This window comes from Chrysemys picta, chromosome 17 (genome assembly GCF_011386835.1).
Source record: "Chrysemys picta bellii isolate R12L10 chromosome 17, ASM1138683v2, whole genome shotgun sequence".
Lineage (NCBI taxonomy): Eukaryota > Metazoa > Chordata > Testudines > Emydidae > Chrysemys > Chrysemys picta.
In genome coordinates, this window is record NC_088807.1 from 11700999 (window position 1) to 11728370 (window position 27372).

Sequence of the window (27372 nt, forward strand, 5' to 3'; positions counted from 1 at the left end):
AAGCACATGCTTGGAATGCTGGTGCCTAGAGCCGGCCCTGGAAAGGGAGCAGGCTTCTCCCTAAAAGAGAGAGGCAGTACTCACCCCACCTTGCTCTAGGCTGGCTCTCTGTAGACTGCCTGCTGAAAGACCCAGATTGCACACCTTTCTGCAGAGCCTCCTAGCATGCAATCAGGACCAGGAAACCCTTTGCAAACTGAAAGTGATAGCTTGTGATTTAAACACAGTTTTCAACACACTACAATTAATCCCTGGAGGAAGTGGGGCAGGGATGTCACATGATTTCTTCCATACACTGACTCCACTGAGCAAAATTGTTAAACTCACACTAGATAAATACGGAAGACTAAAGAACAAAGTTCAATAGCCATAAAAGGGATCTGTAACAGGAGAAAGTTTCGCTTCAGCCTTAATCCCCGTACAGCATGTAATGGCTGCCCCGGATTCTGCTATTCAGGTAAGAAATCACATTTTAGCTAAAACAGAAAGAAAACTCGTCGTGTTTACAGGGATATTCAGATGGATATTGGCCTAGTGATCTGGTAAAAACAAGCCTCACTGGCTGATTAAATTTGAGAATTAAAATTAGATTCTTCCAGATCTGAAACTGCATGACAAAGAAACATTACTGCCATTTGCAGGTAAGAAGGAATTTGCTCAGAATAGTTTATGTTTCACCTTATTTCAGGCATTAGTCTCAGGAATAAAGTGAACTAGCCAACAGACGTGAAGAAAGATGAGGAATTTGAGGTTGTTTCTGTATGGGAGAGTTTTCAGACAGCTCCTTATATTAATAGTGAGGTGTGAGCATTGTGCTTTTGTTATAAACCAGTAATGCTGTTTAAAAGAGCTCTGTTGTCAAATCAGCCAAGACAAAGATGACTGTGTTCTCCACTGCAATGGATTGGTTTTGCCACAAGTGCACACAAAAAGGTGTCTATAAATGCTCTCCTTTTGTATTGAAAAATTACATATATCCAGTGTTTTCCAGGCAGTTTATACATAAAATTATGGATGGCCAACCTTTTTGTGTATGTATCTGTATCAGTCTGTGGATTCAATTTTAAATAAGGTCTATGGGTGACAGACACCCAAATGCTATTGAAAGTTAATGAAAGTTTATTTTTTAGCATTTTGTCTGTGTTTTGTCTGGTTTATGTTGCAAAGGGGACCTGGAGATAATGATAGTTTCTGATTTCTTTTGAAAAAGGGAGTAAAATATTTTGAAAGTTAGGACAGAAACATGTGACCCTTTTTAAAAACACATCTGCTTCTGCTTTCACACAGGTGTAAATCTGGAGTAACTCTATGGATTATATGAACAGAGAATCAGGCCTATCTATTCCCTCCCCCCTTTTAAATCTTTGTTTCCCTTTATTTCTTTCCACACCTAGTGAAAAGCACACTCTGATCTTAACTTCTGTGTGCATAGAGAGCGTATAGACTGATCGACAGAAAGGTGCATTGATAGGATTGAGAAGTACAGTAATGGGAACTGATGTTTAGTTCCATTTTGTTCTGCAGGAGATCTGGCCTCCATTTGAGCTCTGATCTTTCATTTTCCTTTGTTGGGAGAATGCTGGAACTCACCCTTACAGAGGATTGAGTGCCTAGCGTGCTTTGCTGGGTGCCCTTACTGGACTCCAAGGAGAATCCAGTCCCATTCCAACCTGAGCTGGGCTGGACTGAGTTTAAAAATATCAAAAGAATTATGTGGAATTTACAATTAGATATGGGGGGGACATGGATTGTTATTCAAATTCTACACGGAGCAATCTTTCCTATGTGACTTGATAATGGGAATATATTACACTGGTCTACAGTTTTTGAGAAGTCGTCTGCTTCAGAGATAAAATGTGCTATTTATTATGTATTTTGATGTGCTAAATTCAAATATGACAATTAAAACAACTGATTGGCTACTGTTTCTAAGATATTTAAATTTTTGCATTTTATGTCTATGTAGAGATGTGTAGATAGTAGAGTTTTAATCACAAATTGTAAACCTAGGTCTTTTCATGTGTTTATGGTTGCTTTACATGATAATATTTCACCTGTCTTGTTTATGTAACACTTTAAAAATCAGCAAAAGGGTTATATAAATAAAATTTATTATGAAACAAAAGGCAAAAAACTATTATGTACATAGTTTAGTCCTATTCAGTGTCTACTCGGTGCTTCTTGGCTTGTCTCTTGTATTCATTAAATGGAGCATCTCTTGTCACTGTCCAGCAATAGTCTGCAAGCATTGATGGGCTCCATTTGCCCTGATAGCGTTTCTCCATTGTTGCAATGTCCTGGTGAAATCGCTCGCCGTGCTCGTCGCTCACTGCTCCGCAGTTCGGTGGAAAAAAATCTATATGAGAGTGCAAAAAATGTATCTTTAGTGACATGTTGCAACCAAGGCTTTTGTATGCCTTGAGGAGGTTTTCCACCAACAACCTGTAGTTGTCTGCCTTGTTGTTTCCGAGAAAATTTATTGCCACTAACTGGAAGGCTTTCCATGCCGTCTTTTCCTTGCCACGCAGTGCATGGTCAAATGCATCATCTCGAAGAAGTTCACGAATCTGAGGACCAACAAAGACACCTTCCTTTATCTTAGCTTCACTTAACCTTGGAAATTTTCCACAGAGGTACTTGAAAGCTGCTTGTGTTTTGTCAATGGCCTTGACAAAGTTCTTCATCAGACCCAGCTTGATGTGTAAGGGTGGTAACAAAATCTTCCTTGATTCAACAAGTGGTGGATGCTGAACACTTTTCCTCCCAGGCTCCAATGACTGTCGGAGTGGCCAATCTTTCTTGATGTAGTGGGAATCTCTTGCACGACTGTCCCATTCGCAGAGAAAACAGCAGTACTTTGTGTATCCAGTCTGCAGACCAAGCAAGAGAGCAACAACCTTCAAATTGCCACAAAGCTGCCACTGATGTTGGTCATAGTTTATGCACCTCAAAAGTTGTTTCATGTTGTCATAGGTTTCCTTCATATGGACCGCATGACCAACTGGAATTGATGGCAAAACATTGCCATTATGCAGTAAAACAGCTTTAAGACTCGTCTTTGATGAATCAATGAACAGTCTCCACTCATCTGGATCGTGAACGATGTTGAGGGCTGCCATCACACCATCGATGGTGTTGCAGGCTACAAGATCACCTTCCATGAAGAAGAATGGGACAAGATCCTTTTGACGGTCACGGAACATGGAAACCCTAACATCACCTGCCAGGAGATTCCACTGCTGTAGTCTGGAGCCCAACAGCTCTGCCTTACTCTTGGGTAGTTCCAAATCCCTGACAAGGTCATTCAGTTCACCTTGTGTTATGAGGTGTGGTTCAGAGGAGGAGGATGAGAGAAAATGTGGGTCCTGTGACATTGATGGTTCAGGACCAGAAGTTTCATCCTCTTCCTCGTCTGACTCAAGTGAGAATGATTCTGGTGCATCAGGAACCGGCAGTCCTTCTCCGTGGGGTACTGGGCGTATAGCTGATGGAATGTTTGGATAATGCACAGTCCACTTTTTCTCCTTTGACACACCTTTCCCAACTGGAGGCACCATGCAGAAGTAACAGTTGCTGGTATGATCTGTTGGCTCTCTCCAAATCATTGGCACTGCAAAAGGCATAGATTTCCTTTTCCTGTTCAACCACTGGCGAAGATTTGTTGCACAAATGTTGCAGCATATGTGTGGGGCCCACCTCTTGTCCTGGTCTCCAATTTTGCAGCCAAAATAAAGGTGATAGGCTTTCTTAACCATAGTGGTTATACTGCGCTTTTGTGATGCAAAAGTCACTTCACCACAAACATAGCAGAAGTTATCTGCACTGTTCACACAAGTACGAGGCATCTCTGCTCACTTTGGCTAAACAGAAATGTGACCCTTTGCAAAATCAAACACTGACAAATAAGAGAGCACGACACTGTATGATTTCTAGAGCTGATATAGGGCAATTTGTTCAGCAGAGTGATGTAAGCTTTGTTATGATTGCATCATCAATGACTTCTAGGATTAACAGGATGCAATTCATATCATGTATGACGCAATACCAGCTTCAGATTGCATCATTCATTGTTTTGCCTAAAAAGCAAGTACTGTCCAAACCCAGTCATAGATTTATTCATAGATCCAGTCAAAGACGTATTTTAGTCATTTCTGGTTTAAATTGAGGTCCCTTCCCTTTATAACTCACTTATCCTCCGCCATTCCCAAGTCAAGGGTCGTATATACCGACCCAATAGCATATCTTGAAAACTAGAGCCAATCAACAATTTTAAGCATCATTTTCGTTCTCAGTGACCCAGAATTAGTAAAGTTTGACTACATTTATTTCAGAAGCATTTTGGCTGTAGAGCAGTGTTATTAGCAGATAGGTTTGATCAGAGGGGAGGAAATGAGGAACAATTGTAGTAGAGCCCTGAGCTCAAGGGGGGGCCAAAACCAGAGAATCATAGAATCATAAAATATCAGGGTTGGAAGGGACCTCAGGAGCTCATCTAGTCCAACCCCCTGCTCAAAGCAGGACCAATCCCCAACTAAATCATCCCAGTCAGGCTTTTGTCAAGCCTGACCTTAAAAACCTCTAAGGAAGGAGATTCCACCACCTCCCTAGGTAACACATTCCAGTGCTTCACCACCCTCCTAGTGAAAAAGGTTTTCCTAATATCCAATCTAAACCTCCCCCACTGCAACTTGAGACCATTACTCCGTGTTCTGTCATCTGGTACCACTGAGAACAGTCTAGATCCGTCCTCTTTGGAACCCCCTTTCAGGTAGCTGAAAGCAGCTATCAAATCCCCCCCTCATTCTTCTCTTCTGTAGACTAACTAATCCCAGTTCCCTCAGCCTCTCCTCATAAGTCATGTGTTCCAGCCCCCTAATCATTTTTGTTGCCCTCGGCTGGACTCCTTCCAATTTTTCCACATCTTTCTTGTAGTATGGGGCCCAAAACTGGACACAGTACTCAATATGAGACCTCACCAATGCCGAATAGAGGGGAATGATCACATCCCTCGATCTGCGGGCAATGCTCCTACTTATACAGCCCAAAATGCCATTAGCCTTCTTGGCAACAAGGTCACACTGTTGACTCATATCCAGCTTCTCGTCCACTGTAACCCCGAGGTCCTTTTCTGCAAAACTGCTGCCTAGCCACTCTGTCCCTAGTCTGTAGCAATGTATGGGATTCTTCTGTCCTAAGTGCAGGACTCTGTACTTGTCCTTGTTGAACCTCATCAGATTTTTTTTGGCCCAATCCTCTAATTTGTCTAGGTTCTTCTGTATCCTATCCCTACCCTCCAGCGTATCTACCACTCCTCTCAGTTTAGTATCATCTGCAAACTTGCTGCGGGTGCAATCCAAGCCATCCTCTAGATCATTAATGATCTGTAACATCTGCATAAATTCAGTGAAATGGGAGGGGGTGGGGCCCCAAATTTCTCTCAAGGGGCCTGTTAACAGATAGATAATTAGCAATACATCTTTTAGAGCCTGATCCAAACCCCTATTAAAAAAAGACACTGACTTCAATGAGCTTTGGGTCAGGCCTTCTATGACAAATTGTAATCCACTCTGTGTGTGTGTAGTGATCACTTCATAGGTGGTATAGAGATGTTACTTTTCTCATGTTAAGTACCTGTCTAGCTAGCTCAATCATAACAGTCTACAATTTCAGTTCTGTAAATCCCCACTTCAGTCCCCAGTGTCAGTCAAGATGGCAGTTGTCCCACAATCATCTTTTAATGCTAAGAACTTACATATGGGTTTTTAATTAAAAAAAAAATGTATCTGACAAAATCCCTTTTATAACCCCTGGGCATTTCCCAAGGGCCCTGGTGAGCACTACCGATTCCTTCCTTCCTGTGGGAAAATTATCAGTAAAGATAATAAAAATTCTGCACACCTTTGGAAGACTAAGTAGGGTCTGTAACGGGTATATTTCTTCAACACAGCTCAGTGTACATAGGAACATTGGTTCCAATCCTGCTCCAATTAATAGCAGGATCAGGTCCTTTGTCTATAAGGGTTTTTTTTTATTTTTCCTACTGTGTTGAGCTATTTCTACCCTCACTGCTGTCGTTTTTTGTTCTGCATTTGAAGAGACTGGAAGACTAAAGATTTCCCTTGGATGTTTCATCACTGTCCTATTGATGTCTTGAAAGCCCACACAGCGATGGGGTCCGTATTTCACTGGGTGACAGCTGTTCACATACTGACTTTTCTACAGATGCCACATTTGATTACAGGTAAATAGGGTTCTGTGTTAAACATATGCAGTGAAACAACTAATCATTACCAGGGCCAATGGAAAACCATAGATTACAAAAATGATGTATTCATATGTCATCCTTTACTTTGCGAGGTATAAGGTTTCATTAAAAAAACTGTCTAAATTTTTTATTTTCCAGGTACATTTCCATATAACCAGTCCCCTCTGTCCTGTTCAACCTCATATGACCTGACTCAAATGCAAGCCAAACAATCACATTACGTACTATTCTAATACAGCTTATCCATACAGACAAATGTATTCCCTTTGGGAGAGCAATTCACTTCTCTGCACCACTTAAGTGATACTCAATCCCTCACCATAGAGTTAATGTGGGACTTATTTTGTTCATTGGCCTATGATAATTTACTAGGCAGGTTCTCATATCAATTTCCAGGGCTATTCTTCAGGTTCCTTACATGATCACTAAAATTCACTATCAAAATCTGAATGTCCCATAACAGATCATATGGGCCCACATCATTGAAGACCCCATTACGGAAGAGCCATGCAAAACATATTAGGACAAAATCCAGTGGGCACACCTTTCAATATGCAAAGTGAGACACTTACTGATGTTAGGTAGTACCTATTTCCAGTGATAGCCCCCCTTGAAGTCAGTGCTACAAGTCACAGGGTTAGTCGTTGTGAAAAAGAATGCCAGAATATCGCATCTGTGACTAAAATACCAAATGTGTGATAGTATTTCAGACTGTTCAGATATAAATGTTTAATGGTGAGAGTAACTGACCAATTTTCCAAGGGTCGTGGTGAATTCTGTATCACTGATATCTTCTAAATTAAGATTGGAGGTTTTTCTAAAAGATCTGCTCTAGGAATTATTTTAGGGAACTTCTTTGTCCTGTGTGATACAGGTCAGGCTGGATGATCACAATGGTCCTTTCTGGCCTTGGAATCTATGGACCTGTGTATGTGCATAAGTGTGCCCATGCATGGTTGTGCAACTACCATCCCAGCTGTTGGTTCTTCCCATGTAGGAATTTTTGGTGCATTACCAGTTCCATTTTTTCCTGTGTAAAAGTGCAACTAGAGCGGGGTGAAATATTTCAGCCAAATAGTTTATTCAATGAAAATTGCTGTTTCAGTTGACCCAAAACTATTTGCCGATAGTTTCCTATAGAATCAACAAACGAGAGCATCGACAATAGATACAACCTCTGTTTCTGTCTACACACAGGTCAGTTTAAAATCATCCCTCCCCCAAATCCTGTCATTGCTATCATTGGAGAAGTGGTTGTCCTGCCTTGCAAACTGACAACTCAGATTAACCCTGAGACAATTACTGTCCAGTGGCTACTTTCTAGACCCTCAGAAAAAATAGATGTGAGCACCTATGATGGACCAAATAAAATGGAGACACAGGATGAGAGATACCGGGACAGAACACTGTTCTTCCAAACTGAATTTCAAGCTGGAAACGTGTCTCTAAACCTGAAGAATGTCGTTGTCTCCGACAAAGGGAAATACACCTGCAGTGTCTCTTTGGGGACCTGGTATGATGAGGTGGTGGTTGAACTGGATGTGACAGGTGAGTGGAATGTCTCTCTCTCTCTTCACTCTAAGGTAATGCAGTATATAATGTGGCAAAATGGCTGATGTTGGTATAGTGGGTCCTGCGCTTTTCTTGGTGGGGGGCTAGGATGCCACCCCTTGCCCCTGCTCTTGGGGCATCAAGGACCTTGCTAGTGGCCCGGGAAGGTGGTAAAGGAGAGAAGTGGGGAAGGGGTCTGGGTTTGCGCCTCACTTTGAGCCCCAGCCCCTCTCAACCCTGCGGGTTTCTTACCCTCTTCCACCTTGGGTAGGGTTACCCTCAGTCATTAGACGGTGGGAGAAGGAGTCTCCCTGCCCTGCTGGGGCAGGGTCTCCCTTCCTCCTGTTCTCTAGTATTTCAATTATCAGAAACACACCTCCAAATTCCAGTCCTCTCTCCTCCCTCACACCACCCTGTCTGCCTGAAGCAAGGTGTTTTATTAGATTCCTGGCAGGGCCTTAACTGACTACAGGTGCACCCAATTAACCTGTAGCAACCCTCCCTAGTCTACAGGGAACCATGCCTTAATTAGCCTAGGTCTTATATATCTCCCTCGACCACTCTCTCACTGCTCCCTGGCCCTGCTGTATCACACTAACCATGTGGGGCCAACAAAGAGTAAAGGGACATGGGGGAGGGGCCTTCCTGGGCTCCAGGGTCCAATGTCCTTCCTTTACCCCTTCTTCTCCCCCTGTCAACAGTCTTCAGGGGAATCTTTTGGCCTGCTACAGCTCGCAGGCCAGGGTTTGATCCCTTTTTCCCTCTCCCCTTTGCAAGGGGGGAAGGAAGATTTGGCTGGAACAAGGACCAGTCTCTCAGGCAGCCCTAGAGGATCATCTCTAAGGGCTCAGTCTCACTAAGACTGTTGCCCCTTTATGGGGTTTACTTTCCACCCCTCTTCCTGGGGTGTATTGTGTTGACCTCATTCAGGGTGGCTTTGGGGCAGTGTGTCTTGTAGCTGTCTCCTCCTTGGCTGGACTCCCTGTGCTTTCAGTAGTCCCTGGGCGGAGCAACCTTCTTCCTGTTCATCTTCCTGTGCTAAGCATAGACTTTTAAGCTCCTCCCCCTCAATAGAATCATAGACTCATAGAAGAATCAGAGAAGATTAAGGTTGGAAGAGACCTCAGGAGGTCATCTAGTCCAACCCCATGCTCAAAGCAGGACCAACACCAATTAAATCATCTCAGCCAGGGCTTTGTTAGCCGGGCCTTAAAAATCTCTAAGGGTGGATATTCCACTACCTCCCGAGGCAACCCATTCCAGTGCTTCACCACCCTCCTAGTGAAAAAAGTTTTCCTAATATCCAACTTAAACCTTCCCCACTGCAACTTGAGACCATTGCTCCTTGTTCTGAGCTCCATCCTCTTTGGAACCCCCCTTCAGGGAGTTGAAGGCTGCTATCCAATGCCCACTCAGTCTTCTCTAAATAAGCCCAGTTCCCTCAGCCTGCCCTCATAAGTCATGTGCCCCAGCCCCCTAATCACTTCTATTGCCCTCCGCTAGACTTTCTCCAGTTTGTCCACAAATGTAGTGGGGGGACCAAAACTGGACACAATATTCCAGGTGTGGCCTCACCAGGGCTGAATAGAGGGGAATAATCATTTCCCTCAATTTGCTGGCAATGCTTCTACAAATACAGCCAAATATGCTGTTGGCTTTCTTGGCAACAAGGGCACACTCATATCCAGCTTCTCATCCACTGTAATCCCCAGGTCCTTTTCTGCAGAACTGCTGCTTAGCCAGTCTGTACACAGCCTGTAGCAGTGCATTGGATTCTTCCTTCCTAAGTGCAGGACTCTGCACCTGTCCTTGTTGAACCTCATCAGATTTATTTTGGCCCAATCCTCCATTTGTCTAGGTCACTCTGGACCCTATCCCTATTCTCCAGCATATCTACCTTTCCCCACAGCTTAATGTTATCCATTAAATTGCTGAGGGTGCAATCTATCCCATCATCCAGATAATTAATGAAGATGTTGAACAAAACCAGCCCCAGGACTGACCCCTGGGGCACTCTACTTGATACTGGCTGCCAACTAGACATCAAGCCGTTGATCACTACCCGTTGAGCCCAACGATCTAGCCAGCTTTCTATTCACCTTATAGTCCATTAAACCAATTCATACTTTTTTAACTTGCTGGCAAGAATGTTGTGGGAAACTGTATCAAAAGATTTGCTAAAGTCAAGATAGGTTTCAGAGTAGCAGCCGTGTTAGTCTGTATCTGCAAAAAGAACAGGAGTACTTGTGGCACCTTAGAGACTAACAAATTTATTAGAGCATAAGCTTTTGTGGACTACAGCCCATGCATCCGAAGAAGTGGGCTGTAGTCCACGAAAGCTTATGCTCTAATAAATTTGTTAGTCTCTAAGGTGCCACAAGTACTCCTGTTCTTTTTAAAGTCAAGATATATCACATCCACCACTTTCCCCATATCCACAGAGCCAGTTATCTCATCATATCCGGTATCAAGCGGAGTGCCTTTTTCCAATCTTCCGAGGCCTCCCCCAATCGCCACCAGTGTTCAAAGATAATGGCCAATGGCTCCGCAATCACATCAGCCAACTCCATCAGCACACTGGGGTGCATTAGATCCGGCCCCATGGACTTGTGCATGTCCAGCTTTTCTAAATAGTCCTTAACTTATTCTTTCACCACTGAGGGCTGTCCCGTGCAGCAGTCTGTGAGCTGACCTTGTCTGTGAAGACCGAGGTGAAAAAAGCATTGAGTTTCCACTTCTTGTAAGCTTACACTTCTTGTAAGCTTTGTTTTTGTGTTTAAGCTCACTGAAGATTTCTCTATTAAGCCAAGCTAGTCTCCTGACATATTTGCTATTCTTTCTGCACATCAGGATGGTTTGTTCCTGCACCCTCAATAAAGCTTCTTTAAAATACAGCCAGCTCTCCTGGATTCCTTTCCCCCTCATATTAGCCTCCTAGGGGATCCTTCTCCAGTTTCATATTGTAGCTCTGAGCAATCATACTGCTCCCTTACATACAATACAACTCCTCCACCTTTTCTCCCCCGCCTTCCTTTCTGAACAGTTTATACACATCCATGACAGAGCTCCAGTCATGTGAGTTACCCCACCAAGTCCAGGCAAACCTTGCCAGTGTGTCTTGTCAGCATGGAACAGGCCAAAGAGGAGCTCCTTAGCCTTCCTCATACCAGGGTGAGGGGGTATCCCTTCACAGGACTTAATGTAATTCTGTTGAACTCAATTAAATTCTATGGAGGATGAGTTTTATACAGGGAGGGCATTATGTTAGAAGATTTCCCTGCAGAACTAAGCCCTTATGTAAAATGTTACCTGACACATCTAGGTCATACCATGGTGCATTCCACTTAGCTCCCAGATATGGGGTCACGGCATACAAACACAGAAGTTAGACAAAAGCCATAAAATGCTCTTTCTGGGAGATTGCAATATAATATTACCTAATTTCTTAGAATTAACACTAACACACAATAACCAAAAAACAGAGAGAGACAAAGCAGGCTGATCCTTATACCAGAGAGGCCCAACTCACCCCACATTGCTCTAGGCTTCCTCTTTGCAGACTGACTGCTGCTAAACCCAGATTCACACTTCTCTGCAGAGCGCAGCACATGGGACCAGGAAAAAGCCCTGAAATTTAAAGTGACAGCTTACAGTTTGAACTGAGTTTTCACCACATCTGTACACCAAGATATCTGGATAAATAGGAGTGTGTCCACAGAGGCTTTCAGATCTTTGAGAGATTCTGAACTGCTATAGGCAAAGAGAAACAGCTCCAATGTATAGGTTTCTTCAGATACGTCACTATTTTAACTTAACATGGGAAGAGTTCTTGCCCTGTAATTTCATATGAAAGGATGACAAATTCTCTCAGAATTCTCAGGCAGCATGTGTACAAGGCAGTGGGAAATCCCCCTAACTCTGCACTATTTGGGGAGGAGAAGGGAATAACACCTTTTATTCTTTCTTTGTAGTTAGAGGTGGTGAGACTTCCATTTTCATGGAGGACTATGCAGACCAGGGGATTGGCCTCACCTGCAGGTCGGAGGGATGGTTCCCTGAGCCCCAGGTGCTCTGGTTAGACAGTAAAGGACAAAACCGACCAGAAAAGCCTACGACCAGTAACACAAAGACATCTGTTGGAATCTACAATATTGAAAGTGCCATTAACATAGAACCTGGCTCAGACAACGAAGTCTCCTGCAAAATAATCAATAACATACTAAAGACAGCGAGCGAGTCCAGAGTCCTAATTTCAGGTGAGTGCACATTGGGATCAATGAATGTAAGGCTCAATAAAGAGGCTACTTGGTTAATGAGATGGGTTCCGTTTTTCTCTCCTCATTTGTTGTAAGAAATAGATGCCCAGAGTTTGACTGGTCTAGCAGGTGGAGCACTGAGTTAGGATTTAGGAGGCCTGAGTGCTATTCCTGAATATGCTGCTGTCATGCTGAGAGACACTGGGCAAACCACTTCCCCTCTCTGTGCCTCAGTTTGCCCAAAACTGGGGATAATAATACTGACCTCCTTTGTAAAATGTTTTGAGATCTACTGATGAAATGCCCAATATTAGAGCTAGCTGTTATCTTCTTTTAAATACTTGCCTGTCAGTTTCCAGCAAAAACCCATTTTGATTAGACTGAGTTAAAAAGTTTAAAAATCATAATTTGCACAAGAACATTATTAAGTGTTTTCTTTCTACATAATGATCCAGCTTTCATAGCACATGAATATGTAACAAAGTTGCATGGCATTTTCAATATTACTAAAAGATACGGAAAACTGTTTCATTCAATGTACTGATGCATCATTGAAAAAGAGGGTAAAGTTATGGTGGTGTGTAAGACCTTCATTTTGGCCTCTCCTGATTCTTGTGTGCTTAATTATTCAACATTAACGTTTCTTTAAGTTTTCATTATTATTTAATGGTTATTGGGCAGATTCCATAGCCCTTACTCATATTTTCAAGTACTCACCCAGGTGAGTTGTTCCGTTTATATCTGTTCAGTACAGGGATTCTGTATTGAGTTCAAGCCTTGCCACTGACTTGTTTTATGGCCTCAGAGAAGTTGCTTAACTTCTCTCAGTTTTCCCACCACAATAGGGAGGTATTGATATTTTCCCCACCTACTTCACATGGCTGTTTATAGGGTTAATTAATTTTAGTGCATACAGAGAAATGGTTTATATCATTAACCTGAGTAACTCCACCAAGGATACTACTTTTAGGTTCTCTACCTCCCTTCCTCAGTAGAGGATCGTTCTGCCTTTCTTTTTATTTTATACTATTTCTAGTGGGAATGCAACGGCAAAGAGATGCATCTTGCATTTTCCCCAGTAAGCAGCACGGGCTGTGCCCATGAGGTAGCGTGGGTATGACTTTCACCATTTCATGGACTGATAGAGAACAAGTTATAATTTAAATATGTGCACATTAAAACCTGTTATTAAATATACATACAATTTCTGTATGAATACTAGTGCTGAAAGGGTATTTGAGGTAAATCCTGCGAACCTTACTCATGTGAGACATGCCAATGTCTGAGGTGTTTCTATCTGCATGAGTAAGGTGAGCTGGGTGTGGCTGAAGGTGTGTGCTTTTCCAGAACACAATGGAGGAGCCCACAGCTCTGTTCTCCATGATATCCTTCCTTGAAGATGTGTAGAATCTTTTGATCTAAATTCATCTAGACTTTGTTCTGCCAGAAAGAAACAGCAGTCTTTAAATTCAAGTGAAATCTGATTTCACCAGCTCCTCAGACAGACTCCATTTGGTTGGCCTTATAATTTTCATGATGTTTCTTAAGAATTATTGGAATGTAACTGACATTTTCACCTATTTTTCAGATGTTTTCTTCCCAACCACCTCCCCTTGGATGGCTGCTTTCCTGGTCATTTTATTTCTTAGCATAGCCCTTATTGCTGCTGTAGGGTATAAATTGAAAAGTAAGTATTTCTTTGTATGTTTTTTCAATAAATATGTGAAAATGTTTAAACAGATGATATGGAATTCTTTAACTATTCTAAAACCAAACAAAAACTGAAATGAGTTTTCTAGGGGCAGATTCAGAAAATTAAATATAAGGGTCTGTACATTATAATTCCTTACCAGATATGTCCCTTGTTCTGAAAGACAAATTTTAAATTCCTCACATATAAATATATTCAAGGCCAGAATAGAAACCAGACTTAGCGTTCATGACAGTGACTGTTTCAATCAAAACTATTGTAGAATGCTATGAAAAATGTCTCATTTTCAAAAGGCATTTTAATTTTTTTCAGAGAATAATGACACAACATCTCGATCAGGTAAGTAACTAGGCAGGTGAATGCAAATTAATATGAACATATTTTATATCTTGATTTTGACATAGTCCCAGGGAGTCTGTGGAATTCCTATCACCGGAGAGTTTTTAGAACAGGTTCAACAAACACTTCTCAGAGATGATCTAGGTTTACTTGGTCTTGCCTCAGCACAGAGGGTGGGACTGGATGACTTCTCAAGGTTCCTTTCAGCCCCTACATTTCTCTGATTTTAAAACAAAAGTTTAACATATCAGTTGCTGTTCTGATCTGAGAAGCTGTTTATAAATTACAGGAGATGGGTCGGTTGTTCTGTTTTAATTGTGGTCAACAGCTGTGTGCTTTTAACGTTTGCAGTATGCATCCAATGATTTCATAGGAGTTGGGGTTTATATTCAGGAATTGAGCAACAGCGACTATTGCCATTAGTGGCTCATTAGGAAAGTTTGTTTCCTTTTGTTATAAGCAGATCTTGTTATTAAAATAGATCACATTCAGGCTCACCTTCTCCCATTCATCCTTATGTGGACATTGTTACAGAATCATTAACAGTTGTAGAAAAGGGTTGCTCATGTACATGATATAGACTGGGTAAAGTATAAAATTCAAGGCCTTTTATAACATAGGCACTGGAAACAGGAGTGATTGCCTCCTGCTGGTTGTCTGATTGGGAAGTATGTCTGGCCATAGTGGATTTGCTCTTGGTCCACAAGATTCATTCAGAACTAGGGCAAGACCTGGACTTATTTAAAAAGCTGGGTGAGCATCTAGCTCCTCTGATCACTCATTTCCCTTGTGGGTTTTCATGGGGTATCTTAGAAATTTCAGCATTCCATAATATTTCTCTGGTAAAAAAAATGTCTTCCTCAATTAAAGTTCCAATTTAGTCTTCTTCAGCAGATTGTAAGTCTCATGATTGGTTCTATTTATTTCACTTCACCAACACTTAATTGTTTTGGACTCCTTCCTTAATTTTTCAGCTCTCCCAAAACTTCACTCTAATGCCCCTCTTTTCCCACCCCAGTCATTGTACCAGTTGATATCTGATCCTGTTCACTGATGGCTTTGTCTGGCTCACTCAGAAGTTGTCCTGTAAAGTCAGAGGATGTGGTTTGGGGGGATGTGCTGAGGCAAGGAGTCTCTATAAGCATCCTGACATTTTCACAGATAATAGGTCATCTGTTGCTTTATGTCGTCAGATTCTCTGCATAATCAGTGAACTGGAAGAAACCATCTTCCACTACAGTGAATGAGGAGATAATCTTCAAGTGAAACAATCTGTTCCTGTCTCCTAAAGCAGGCTTTTCCTAAATGGAGAGAATCTTGTCCTGTATTTTAAAGCTGTTTTGTGGTTGAAATAAGGCTTTGGGAAACTTATAAGAGTAATTAACATTGCAATGTGATTCCATGTATTTGCAGTAAATGGAAAGAAAACAATGGAAGAAGGTAAATATATTTTTGATGCGATATAACATAAGGTGTTAGGAGTATTTCCATGAGTCAGATTCATGGAGACAGGATTACATAGCATGCTGAAATTTTCCAAGACATTAACCACAAAGGTATCAGTCCTTACCCAGGTAAAGGAATCACTTTGGACTAGGACTTTTGTTAATATAAGAATCTCTGAATCTATCTGTCACTAAGGGATTACACCAGGGCTATTCACCACTAAAGACTTACTTATGCCCTCAAAATAAGGCTTAAGTGAGATTTAGGCTAAGTACACACTACAGTTTAGGTTGGTAAGTTATCACAGAATCATTGAATCATAGAAGATTAGGGTTGGAAGAGAACTCAGGAGGTCATCTAGTCCAACCCCCTGCTCAAACCAGGACCAACCCCAACTAAATCAACAAGTTATGTCACTCAGGGGGTTGAATAAGCTCCTAAGTATACCTAAGTACCGTAAGTTACACCGACCTAAATGCCGGTGTGAACAGCACTATGTCAGTGGGAGAGCTTCTCCTGCTGATAAAGTTACAGCCACTTGTTGTATGAGGATTAATTAAATCCACTGGAGAGCTCTCTCCCATCAGCTTAGAATGGCTACACTAGAGAATTTAGCTTCACCAATCCAGCTGCATCACTGTAAGCTCTCTAGTGTAGCCACAGCCTTAGAGAGCCAACACTAGTCTTGTGCATGAGTTACGTCTCTCTTAAATTTTAGTCTGAGGTCTTAAATAGGAATTAAGATGTTCATTCTGCACCGGGGAGAATTTTGCTGTAAGTGAGCTTTGCTATCAAGCATGCCAACTTCTCTCCATAGGGAATGTAGCACACATAATATTTAGAAAGCCACTAAGTGTGGGTAATTATGAGTAAACCTAGACCTGCTGCTGCCCTGTCTTTCAGAAGGCAAGACAATTTAAAATAAAATTTCATATTGGGGGGAAAAAAGAAAGGAAAGGAAAGAAAAGAAGAAATTACAGTAAAGTCATTTCCCAGTCTCATGAACTTCCATATTTCAGTTCCGCAGGTACTCTCAAAAAAAACTTCAAATTACAGGAACATTATTAGATCACTGATGCATTTAAGTGAAAGAAGCCTAGACTCAAATCCAACATAATACCCAAGTAGTCTCACTGAACTCTTAACTCAGGTGCTAATCTCCTATCCAATCAAAATTAAAATCAGCTTCTGTATGTTACCACAAACAAACAAAGTAAAATCAATCAAAAGTGGATATGAACTACTACGAAAAACTTAAAAACTGAATCTTAATCCACTACAAAAAATAAGAAAGAAAGGAACCAAGAGTAAATCACTCAAAGTATAATTGAAACTAAGTACAATTTATATAGTGACTGAATAACTGTATAGGATAGATTAAACAAGACTAATCTTTAGACTATCATATAACACCAGAAAACCTTCATGTGTAAGAACAATCTGAGCATGAAAATGTATTATGTAATTTACTTCAAAAATATTACTAGATTTTCATTCATGAATGATGGGGATCTGTTTGATACTGGTTGGTTATATAGTTTCATTCAGATATACATGGGCAGATTATGTTAATATATTATGTTGGCTGAGATAAACCGTTTGTCAAAGGCAGAACTCCTCTGTCAATGAAATATATTCTAATGTCTCAGGCTGTATGTGAGAGAGATCAAAATCATGGGAATACTGCATTTTTCAACAAGGTCCAAAGTTTGGCCTGTTCAAAGAGGTGGGAGGGGTCACTATTTTTTCTTCCAGAAAGCGTTTATGTTCTGTGGAAAACCTACAGTATTCATACAAACACTGCACATTTCTAAAACAAAAACTATTGGTTTTTGCCTTACCATTTTAAACGTTTGGTTGTTCCATGCAGATTTTAAAATTTTGTGGTTTTGACAAAAAAGTCCCATTTTCAGTTACACCTACAAATGTAGTGAACTATACAAATATTCTAATAAAGTAAAAAACATTGTGATATGCTCATGGATTAAATCAGTGAGTTTACACTGGATTTGCACCAGTGTAACTGAGAGCAGAATTTGACCCATACAGTATGAATGATTGTATTTTAAAATAAATTATAGATATAGGTGTAAAGTGTAATGCATATTTCATAAATGCCATAAAATAGACTAAACAACATTTGCCTTCTATTTTAAAATGATATTTAAATATCATTTCTTTCAGAAAAAGAACGTCTGCTCTCCACACTAGGTGAGAATGCAAATACTCTTATGGTTCGTCATTTCTCTTATGTGTGTTCATGTGAACGTATAGAAGAAAGGCCACAATCCCCAAGAATTTTTCTCTGGTGAACAGGCCCAGTCAATGAACTCTTATATGAGTTCAGATTTTCAAGATTAAATATGGATAATTGAATGTAGATCATTTCCAAGTGAAATGCTCTTTCTTGGATATGTGTGGAGACATTTAGATTTTTTAAAAAATTTCATGGGTTATTTATTATTTTAGAAAAAAAAATTCATATCCATTTTGCAAAGACTTGAATCTGGTTTAACAATGGAATAATATGGAATAAAGTGTCACAGTCCAGCTCACAGCTTTTCATCCAGCACCCCAGGAATTATTTTGGGGCAGTTTTCTGGCCTATGTTATAAAGGAGGTCAGGCTAGGTGATCACAATGGCCCCATTACCCTTGGAATCCATGAACTCTCTCAATTAAAGCCAATCACTACCCCAGTAACATGTTTTTCATTCATTTACTCTTTTAGAGACAAACAAAAACACAGATCAAGCAGGTAAGTCTCATTTTATTAAAATGCTCAGTGTAGAAAGACAGAGCTTTGCCATGAATGAAAATAAGCTGCTTTATAAAAATGAACAGCAGCATATATTTTATTTGAATAATTATTACATGTATTTTATTTTCAATCACTGTCAGAGATTATTAATAAATGGGGCTGAATGCTAGAAAAGGTGATCATACATAGCTGCCTACTTACTGACATCATAATCATTGCTCCCATACTAGGGACTGGAGAGAGATCTCCACTGGTGTCTCTATGCCTTTGACCCTCTCCTATGCTCTCTCTCCCTGTGGGACATCATTTGGACATACAGCTTATACTAGCTCTTCTTTGCTCCATCTGCAACTGCAACTTTCATTCCATTTTTCATCCATGATTTCTTCCCATGTGTCCTGTGCTTTAAACCTCACAGACCAATGATGATCCAAAGTGACTCCACACTATATAACTACACGTCTCTTATTAGAACACATTTCACTTCTAATGCCTGTAAACCCGAGCTCCACAAAGTAGAGCTGCTTGAAAAAATTGAAACAATTTTCACAAACATTTTTTTTTCCAATTTCCCCCTTTTTCTATTTATAATTTCTTCATAGTTCTGAAATAAACAAAAAAAAAAACCTGATCTGCTTCATCGTATAATGAGATAAAAGAAATATTAAACAAACAAATATGCATTTAAAGATTAATTGTGGAACTAACTAAGAGGACTCTGCTAAACATCTCTGTCAATCACTCTTTTTGCATAGCATCCTTCATCTCTACAGGAAATTGTCAGTGTACATTACATGCTCTTAGTGGCAGGGGGCTCGTTGAGTTAAATGTCTTAAAGCATGTAGCATGCTGTAGGCATGCTACAAATAATAAAAATAATGACAGAGATCACTCAAAGCCTCTTCAAGTGTTTTCCACTCTATTGTTTGAAATAAATGTCACACAGACTGAGTCGTAAAAACAGATGGCTATTAAATATTGAGTGAGAATTGAGCAGGATCCCTGCTATGCATGTGTATTAGCAGAATTCTCTATGAATATTTTTCACAACATTTTCCATGGATCACTAACTCTTTGCTCACTCTCTCAGTTCCTATTCTCTCGCTCTCTCTCTCTGCTGTTCATTGCACTAATTGTAATTACTATTTTGCAGCAATTCAAGACATACAAGAAAATATTGGTAAGAAAACTTGTCTGTTTTGTTACTTGTCTCGGAATAAAAGAGATGAATGTTCTGGTGAGTCTGTCTAGGGCATCTTGAAGGTGAAGCCCAATAAATGTGGTCACATACCAGCCTGTGAGACTCTGCTTCTACTTCAGGAACATACTGGGTCATAGCAAAGGTCCATCTAGCCCGCTATCCTGTCTCCAACAGTGGCCAGTACCAGAGCTTCAGGGGGAGTGTACAGAGCAGCCAGTTCTGAGGAGATCCATCCTAAGCTTCCCCTCCTGTCTTCTGGCTATCAGAGATTTAGGTCACCTCCAGCTCGAGGTTGCATCCCCAACCATCTTGGCTAATAGCTGTTGATAGACCTGTCCTCCATAAATATAGTCCTTTTTGAACCCATTTATACAATTGGCCATCACAACATAGCAGGTTGACTGTATGTTAGGTGAAAACAGTACTTCCTCTTGTTTGTATTGAATCTGTCTATTAATTTTGCGGTGTGACCCCTGCTTTTTGTATTTTGAAAGCAAAGCATGTAGCATGTTATCCCTGTTCTTTTGGGATAGAGAAATATTCTCATTTGATCATAAGTCTATCTTGCTTAATACATTGTAACAAAGCTGTAGACAAACATTATTATAATTATTGTTATTATTATTATTATTACCATAAAACCTAGGAGCTGCATCCAAACGCCACTGTGATAGTATTAGATGAATTACAGGAGCATATAGGATCCCAGTCATAGCACTTATGAGGGTGAGGGATAGCTCAGTGGTTTGAGTATTGGCCTGCTAAACCCAGAGTTGTAAGTTCAATCCTTGAGGGGGCCACTTAGAAATGTGGAACAAAAATCTGTCTGGGGATTGTTCCCCTTTGAGTAGGGGGTTGGACTAGATGACCTCATGAGGTCCCTTCCATTCCTGATATTCTATGATTATTTGTTAGGTGAATTATAGTAGCACCTAGCATCCACAGGTATGACCCTATAGTGTTAGGTGCTGTATGTTATTTATTTGGTGTATTATGATAGTGCCTATGAACCCCAGTCATGGAGCAGGACCCCATTGGGCTAGGTGCTGTACAAACACAGAATAAAAAGACAGCCCTTGCCTCAAGGGGATTGCAATCCAAGTAGGACTTCAGTTGTTACTATTCTACACATCATGACCACTTGGACCTCCATGACAACAGCACAGATGGAACCCAGATCTCTCCTATTCCTATTGCTTCAGCTAAACAAATGTCTTCAATAACTATAAGATGTATAGGGATTGTGAAATTCAGTTGAATACTTCTGATTCCATCCGGCAGAAGGCACTGGTGATACATACACTTGCAAAATCATTACAATGTTGTGTCCCTGTCTTCCTTAGGATTATAGCCTGGATGCTAAGGGTAATGAGATCTTTATACTTACACAGATTCAGGTATATAATGATAGTATATGCACTAACCATAGTGCTGAGATTATCAACATTTAGTGCTTGTGAGTTTTATTTTTATTTTTTAAAATAAATGATCTTTGTTTTAAATCTATGGCAGTCATTGGAACTGTAACAGGGATGAATTTGGCTCATTTAGTTTTTGCAACTGTGCTAGTAGGGAGACAAAAATCATACAAGCTAACACATTCTACACTGTACTTCAGTATCACACAAAAATTGTGAGGCAGGACTCAACAGTGCTAGACAATAGCACTGGTAAATGATGATGTTTAAGATAAGAACTGAAAACATTTATTTCTGGTGCCTGATTGTATGATACAGGTACAATAATTTACGTAAGATTTATGAGGCTGCAATTATAAAAACAGACCCCGGTAGTCACTTTTGGCTAGAGGCACTTTGAATGGCTGAGTTAATGGGGGATTGCACTGCCTACAATTGAATATAATGTTGGGGAAGTATTTATATAATGGAATGAACCAACATTGCTCTCTGCTTTGTGTCTTTGATAGTCATGGCACAGCAATTGTAACATATCATTGTCAATAACATTTATGCCTAGGATTTTCAAAGGAGCTTAAGGAAAATAGGTGCCCAGCTCTCATAAATCTCAGCCTCAGTGGCCATGCTATCGCCACGCTTCTCGTAAAGAAGCTCTAAAATGAAGAGCCCAGTTCTAACTTAGGTGATTAGTTCCATTAACTGTAATGGGATTGTTAGCATGGTTAAAGAACTACTAGCACACAAAAAATTGCATGACTGAGCCCCGATGTCTAAGCATTGTTTGTACAGAGTTCTCAGAATTTTAAAAACAGTATCAGAAAAGAACTAGTTAGGCTCAGTGACTAGAGTTTCCTTTCATTTCAGATCGACTCTCAGTAGAGCTGGGTAAGTTGATTGGTTTTAAATTATCTGCTTATTTTTTAAATGAAAATTATAATAATTGCTCATGTATTAACTAGATTAAAACAGCATGGAGATGAGGGTGCTATAAACACATGGGTAGGCAGACGGAAGATATTTTAAACTCCATTGTATTTCACTCTGCCATAGATTGTTAAGGCAGTAATTGCTTTTTCCCTCTGCAGAATTCAGAAGAGCTCAGAGCTATGCAGGTAAGCTCCAGTGCATACAGTAAACCTGTTATCTATAAATTATGAGATATTTTCTTTGACAAATTAATATTTGAATTGAAAATCATTCCTTGTGCATTGACTGGATATATTTACAGATGATATAAACATATGTTATATCTTTCAGTCCATCTGTACCTTACATTCTATTGTATTGACCTGTTTCCCAAGAGCAGTAATTATCTGTTAAGCACTAATGACGAGCTCAGTGCTGTAGAAGCACATGGAAGGTCCGGTCCCTGTCAAGAACACTTTACAGTTGAAGGCCCCAGTCCAGCACAGTGTTTAAACATGAGCATGCCTCTAAACATGAATAGCCCTGTTGTCAGTTGTTGGCTATGTGTGTGTTCTCTCTGTGTGCTATGCTGCCTCTGCACAGATAGCTGACACAGCAGACCTCAATCGAACTGCTCAATAAGAACACGGACTTGGTTCAGTAGTGAAGACGCTTGGCCAGGTTTATTGTCAATGAAGCACCGTAATAGCACCCGGCAGACTCTATGGGGATACTAAGACGTGTATGCCTGTTACAATGGACTCAATTCCGTGAGCGGCAGGACTCTCTGCTCCCCCCTAGTCCAGACAGACACCCCCTCTGTGACCCCTCTTTTATACACTGTTACAAACATGTTACGTATCGCCCCTCTGACATGGTTAGTTACCACCCTTTACCTCGTACCTCTTGGTTTGCTCAAAACATCTCTATCCATCACACTGTCATCCTGACCTTATCTTTAGGAGGGGTCAGTGTGTCCCGGTACTATCTTTGGGGAGTGTATTTACACTTTAACCTTTTATTGGGGTGTGCTGGTACTACCCATTTGGAATGTGTTTACGTGAATACTTTGTGTCTAGGAATTCTTGTGTTTTTGCAAAGCTAGACCTGTCCTTGCCAAGTTCATGTATTGGATAGTGAACCTGCAAGCAGGCATCTGCTTTGTAACAGGGCCTGACTTTTGCTCATAGCCAGACTTTTGATAATTTGGCTTTATAGCAGTAGGGCCTGACTTCAGTTCAGGCCTTAGGTTTCATACCAGGCCCTTTATTCCAGGCCTTATGTTTCACGTTCTCTCTATTGGTGCCTAATAAATAGAGAAAAATATTCACACACTACATGTTATGGATAAACCAAAATGGTACTTATGTCTTATAGCATGATTTTATGTGTATGTGTGTGTTTCTGCAATAGCATTTTGTTGTTGTGGGTTAATATTAGTTGTGGTTTAGCTAAGAAAAAAGGTCAGTGTAGAGAGGATGTGTTCCTTCCATACTAAGAGAAGAGGGATCACCAGGAATAAGAGGGAGCATGGGAAAAGGCATAAAGATGAGGGGGAGAAGAATAAATGGGGAATGTTGAGGTGAGAATCTGGTGGAGTGAAAGAGGGAATAGTGAGAGATGAAGGTGGAGAGGCAGGTGCCCTGTGCAGAGCCTTGAAGATATGGATGAAAAGCGTGATCCTGATGTGTAGGGTAAGAGGAAGACAATGGAGGGATTAAAGAAGGTGACTGACAGCTGAAGCAGTAAGACACAAAGCAGATGAAGAGCCTAACTTGACCTCTTGTTGTTTAAATGGAAGTTGGGACATGAGGTGCAAGCTGGGGAGGTGAGACAGGAGGAGGTTGTGGGAAATGTGGAAGCATGAGATGACCAAGGACTGGAGAAGCATTTTACTCATAGGGATCGGCAGGGAGAGGTGGTTTGTTGAGATGTTGTGAAGTAAAAAACAGACAAGGTTTGTCACCAGGGAGACAAGGTGAAAAGAAAACCAAGGTTGTGAGTCTGTGCACCAGGGTAAAGACAGAGCTGTCCCCAGCAGTGGAGAAAGGCAGGAGAATGAAGGTCTTGAGAAGAAGACTGAGTTCAGTTTTAGCCATATGGCATTTAAGCTGGCAGCAGAACAGTGTGTCTGCTGTGAGCATTCCCAGAGCTCTCCAGGCAGAGGAGGGGACCCAACTGCACCATCTTAAGTAACTGTGCTGCTTGATGCTTCATTTGATGCTGCGAGCTCTGGGATGGACCGTGCCTCTGGAAGATCAAGCCTGAACTAAGCCTCTTATTTAAAGACAAATAAAGCAATTCCAGAATAGAGCTTCACTACAGAATTAATTCACCCATTGAGCCAGTTTTTGAAGTACTTGTGGTTTGTAACATAACAATAGAATTTCACATCCCACTGGTCAGTTGAGGTGGATTTAGGATGTGTCAGAGCATTGTGTGATTTTGCCTGTAGGGGTGTGTGTGTGTGTGTATGTGTGTGTGTGTGCGTGCGTGCATTATACAGCACATAAGGTTTGGTCCTGCAAGGTGCTGAGCATTCTGACCTGTTCCAATGAAGCAGTTGCAGACAATTGAGCTACTCATGTTCTGATGAGCTTTGCTGGGCTAGGGAGCTCAGCACAATTCAGGATCAGAATCCTAGTACATTTCCTAATGATTTTTCCATAGCAACACAGAGGAGTGGGAGCATCTGAATAGCACGTCCAGGAGCCATCCTGCCACAGCAGGGCAGGATGGGTTAGAGCGATGTGTTTGCAATATGCTCTTTATTGCTCACAAAGGAGCAGCTTGTATGTCAGCTCCAGAAATTGCTTCCTCCTGGTCCAAAGCCAGCAGATGTCGCTCCCTTGGAGCAAAGACACAACAGCAGGAACTTTAGCCAGCTCCCCTGCTGTCTTACTCCAGTACTGGAGTTTAAGAGAAGTAAGAGCTCCCCATGCCCCCTCTCTGCCCCAGGGCTGGACTTTGCGTGCAGAATGTGTACATTACTGTCATACAGTACCCGTTATGCTGATGTTTATATGAATTTGTCATTTTAAAATTCATTTCTCCCCTGTTTTTTCCCTGTCTCTTCTCTTTACACTGAGTGTCCCTGATTCACTCCTTACTAACCAGGGGACCATTCCGGTTTCTCTCCCCAGTTCCCATCACTCTGGATCCGGATTGCAAACACCCAGAACTCAAACTGTCAGAGGATCAGAAAAGAGTCTGGCAAGAACCTGCATCTCCTGCACTGGATGCAGCCTCCGGGGCCCTGCTCGTGGTGGGGAAGGAGGGGTTTATGGCTGGGAGGCAGTATTGGGAGGTGGAGGTGGAGGTGGGGGAGAAAGTGGACTGGGAGCTGGGGGTGCTTAGTCAGTCGGCGAGGGACAGAGTGAAAAGAGAGAAGGCAGAGAAACTCCCTGAGGAGGGATATTGGTCTCTGAAGAGATCCCAGGGAGACATTTTTTCAAGCATAAAAAATGATAAGATTGAAAAGAAGGACAGGCCATATAAAGTGATTGGTGTATTTCTGGATCAGGAAGAGGGAAGAATCTCATTTTATGATGCAGGACATATGTCCCTCATCACAACTATCCCTGCAGAGTTTACTAATAACATTTTGTATTACCCATTCCTCAGTCCCAGGAACAACACAGGCAAGCAGAAACCACTAGCAATCCACCCCATCAGACTCCCTATTCCTTTAAAACCTCTGAGAAAGGAAAAATGAGATCTAGTTACTTTGGAGAAATAAAATTTAAAACAGAGGGCAGAAGGGAATGTAAGCATGTGAACCATCAGAAACAGTAAAATAAGCAAAGTAGAAATTGATGATAAAATAAAACACATAAAACAGAAGAAAAGGACAAAAATGCTTGTCATAGGCTTTTTGACTCAGAAGTCAAAATCAATAAATTCTGAAAGGAATTTGACTTGTCTTCATAGAAATATTTTTATTTAACTTTCTGTTGCATTTTTTTAAAATAGGGAAATACTTTAATGTCAAAATCTTAGGGGAATGTGTTGAGATGGAGGGGAAATGAAAGTGTGATATTGCCAAGCAATGTAGCAATAGTTAGAAAAGACACCATTATGGATGGCTACCCAAAAGAAGAGGATAAAATCTTGCAATTATTCAGTTGCTGGTTAGGAGTTATACAGGAATGGTTATGAAGAAAAATTAAATTTCCAATACAAACCCTGTATCCCCAAAAGCATATTAGCGCTCCTGTGTGACATCTAAAGCAATACTAGGAAGAGAGAGTTTGATTATGCAATACAGAAAATTAAAAAAATTAAGGTTATGAATAGAGTGTAACTTTATGCCCTCTTGGAAGTCCTCAGATGTTTTCTGTTGCCTTTTTAAGTAGTTAGACCTCAAACAGTGGTGTTGTCATTATGATTTTTTTTATTAAACTGTCCTTATTTCAGTAAACATGGAACCTGCCTCTGTGTGTATTCACTGGTGGGGATAATTCCCTAACTTTGGCTCCATTGATCCCAGTACATATAGTAGCTTTGTTAATACATTATATGAATCTGTAGGTACTCCTGAGTCACTAATTTAGCTTAAGCAGCACAACATTCATTATGTTCCTCAGAAACCCTGAAGTAGTTACTTTATACATGACTCCTGGGCTTCATATTTTACTTTTCCCACACTAGCTCAAGCTGTTTCGGAATGAAGATAAGTCACGAAGTGTTAGGAACTTTCTCAAGAAGCAAAGCCCCCTTGTGTCTCCAAAACACTTGCCCAGTTCATCTCAAATAATCAAAAACAAAACTATTCTACAGATGGAGGACAAAAGAGAGTAGATTTTAATACTTCTCCTTATAATTGGACTCTCTCTCTCTCTCTCTCTCTCTCTCCCTCTCTCTCTCATGATAAAATCTATATTTTATATAAACCAGATATGAAGAGGGAGGCAGTATGACCTAGTTAATCAATCTCTGGAGTGGGGTTCATGAGATCTGGTTTCTGTTCTGGATTATGGGGTGTAATAGCTCTGGAGAATAGATTATGGGGACATTTCAAACAGGAATACATTATGAAGTGTAATTCCCGCCTGGGGAGAGATTATAGAGTACAAGTCCCCCAGGGAGAAAGATTGGGGGGAAAGTTCCTTTGAGCATAGATAATGTTATTAGAACCCTTTTCTCTTTTGGGGGCTCTGACCGGGCCTATCGCCCCTGCTGCCAGCAGCTTGCTCGGCTGAGCCACTAGTGGGGTGATATGGGACCCTCATTATTGGGTGGCCCACGCTGGGCAGGATCTGCTCGCTCTCTGAGCCAGGCCCCTTCATAGCCTGTAGCTGCCCTCAGGGGCAACACACTGACAGAGCAAAACCCTGCCAGAGCAGAGTGACATCTGAATGTCCTGGAGGATGCACAGAGAGCAGGAAGGGGAGAGAGGCACAGTAGCATTAAGATGGGTTCCTGGGGCCTGCCCTTATTGAGGAGTCATCCCCTAAAAGTGAGGATACTCTCCTCAGAGTCCATATGAGGTGTCATCCACTCCCACAGCCTCAGTCCCA

The 27372-nt window shown here is 41.1% G+C and overlaps 1 protein-coding gene across 1 annotated transcript; it reads left to right on the forward strand.

Moving 5' to 3' along the window:
• Positions 1-298: 298 nt before the first annotated feature.
• LOC101945624 (butyrophilin subfamily 3 member A2-like) lies at positions 299-26040 on the forward strand. The gene is made up of 13 exons (XM_065571445.1): positions 299-457; positions 6096-6241; positions 7463-7813; positions 11788-12072; positions 13661-13759; positions 14096-14122; positions 15536-15562; positions 17753-17779; positions 18299-18325; positions 19482-19508; positions 21812-21832; positions 22033-22059; positions 24997-26040. Exons 2-13 carry the CDS (start codon positions 6124-6126, stop codon positions 25566-25568), a joined length of 1608 nt encoding a protein of 535 aa, XP_065427517.1. The 5' UTR covers positions 299-457; positions 6096-6123; the 3' UTR covers positions 25569-26040.
• Positions 26041-27372: the final 1332 nt, after the last annotated feature.

What these genes read in the sequence shown, in the direction of transcription:
- LOC101945624 (XM_065571445.1), top strand. Translation starts at nt 6,124, where the DNA reads ATGTTTCATCACTGTCCTATTGATGTCTTGAAAGCCCACACAGCGATG. An exon ending in GTCCAGAGTCCTAATTTCAG is followed by an intron (nt 12,073 to 13,660) that starts GTGAGTGCACAT and finishes CCTATTTTTCAG; the next exon opens with ATGTTTTCTTCCCAACCACC. An exon ending in TCGACTCTCAGTAGAGCTGG is followed by an intron (nt 21,833 to 22,032) that starts GTAAGTTGATTG and finishes TTCCCTCTGCAG; the next exon opens with AATTCAGAAGAGCTCAGAGC.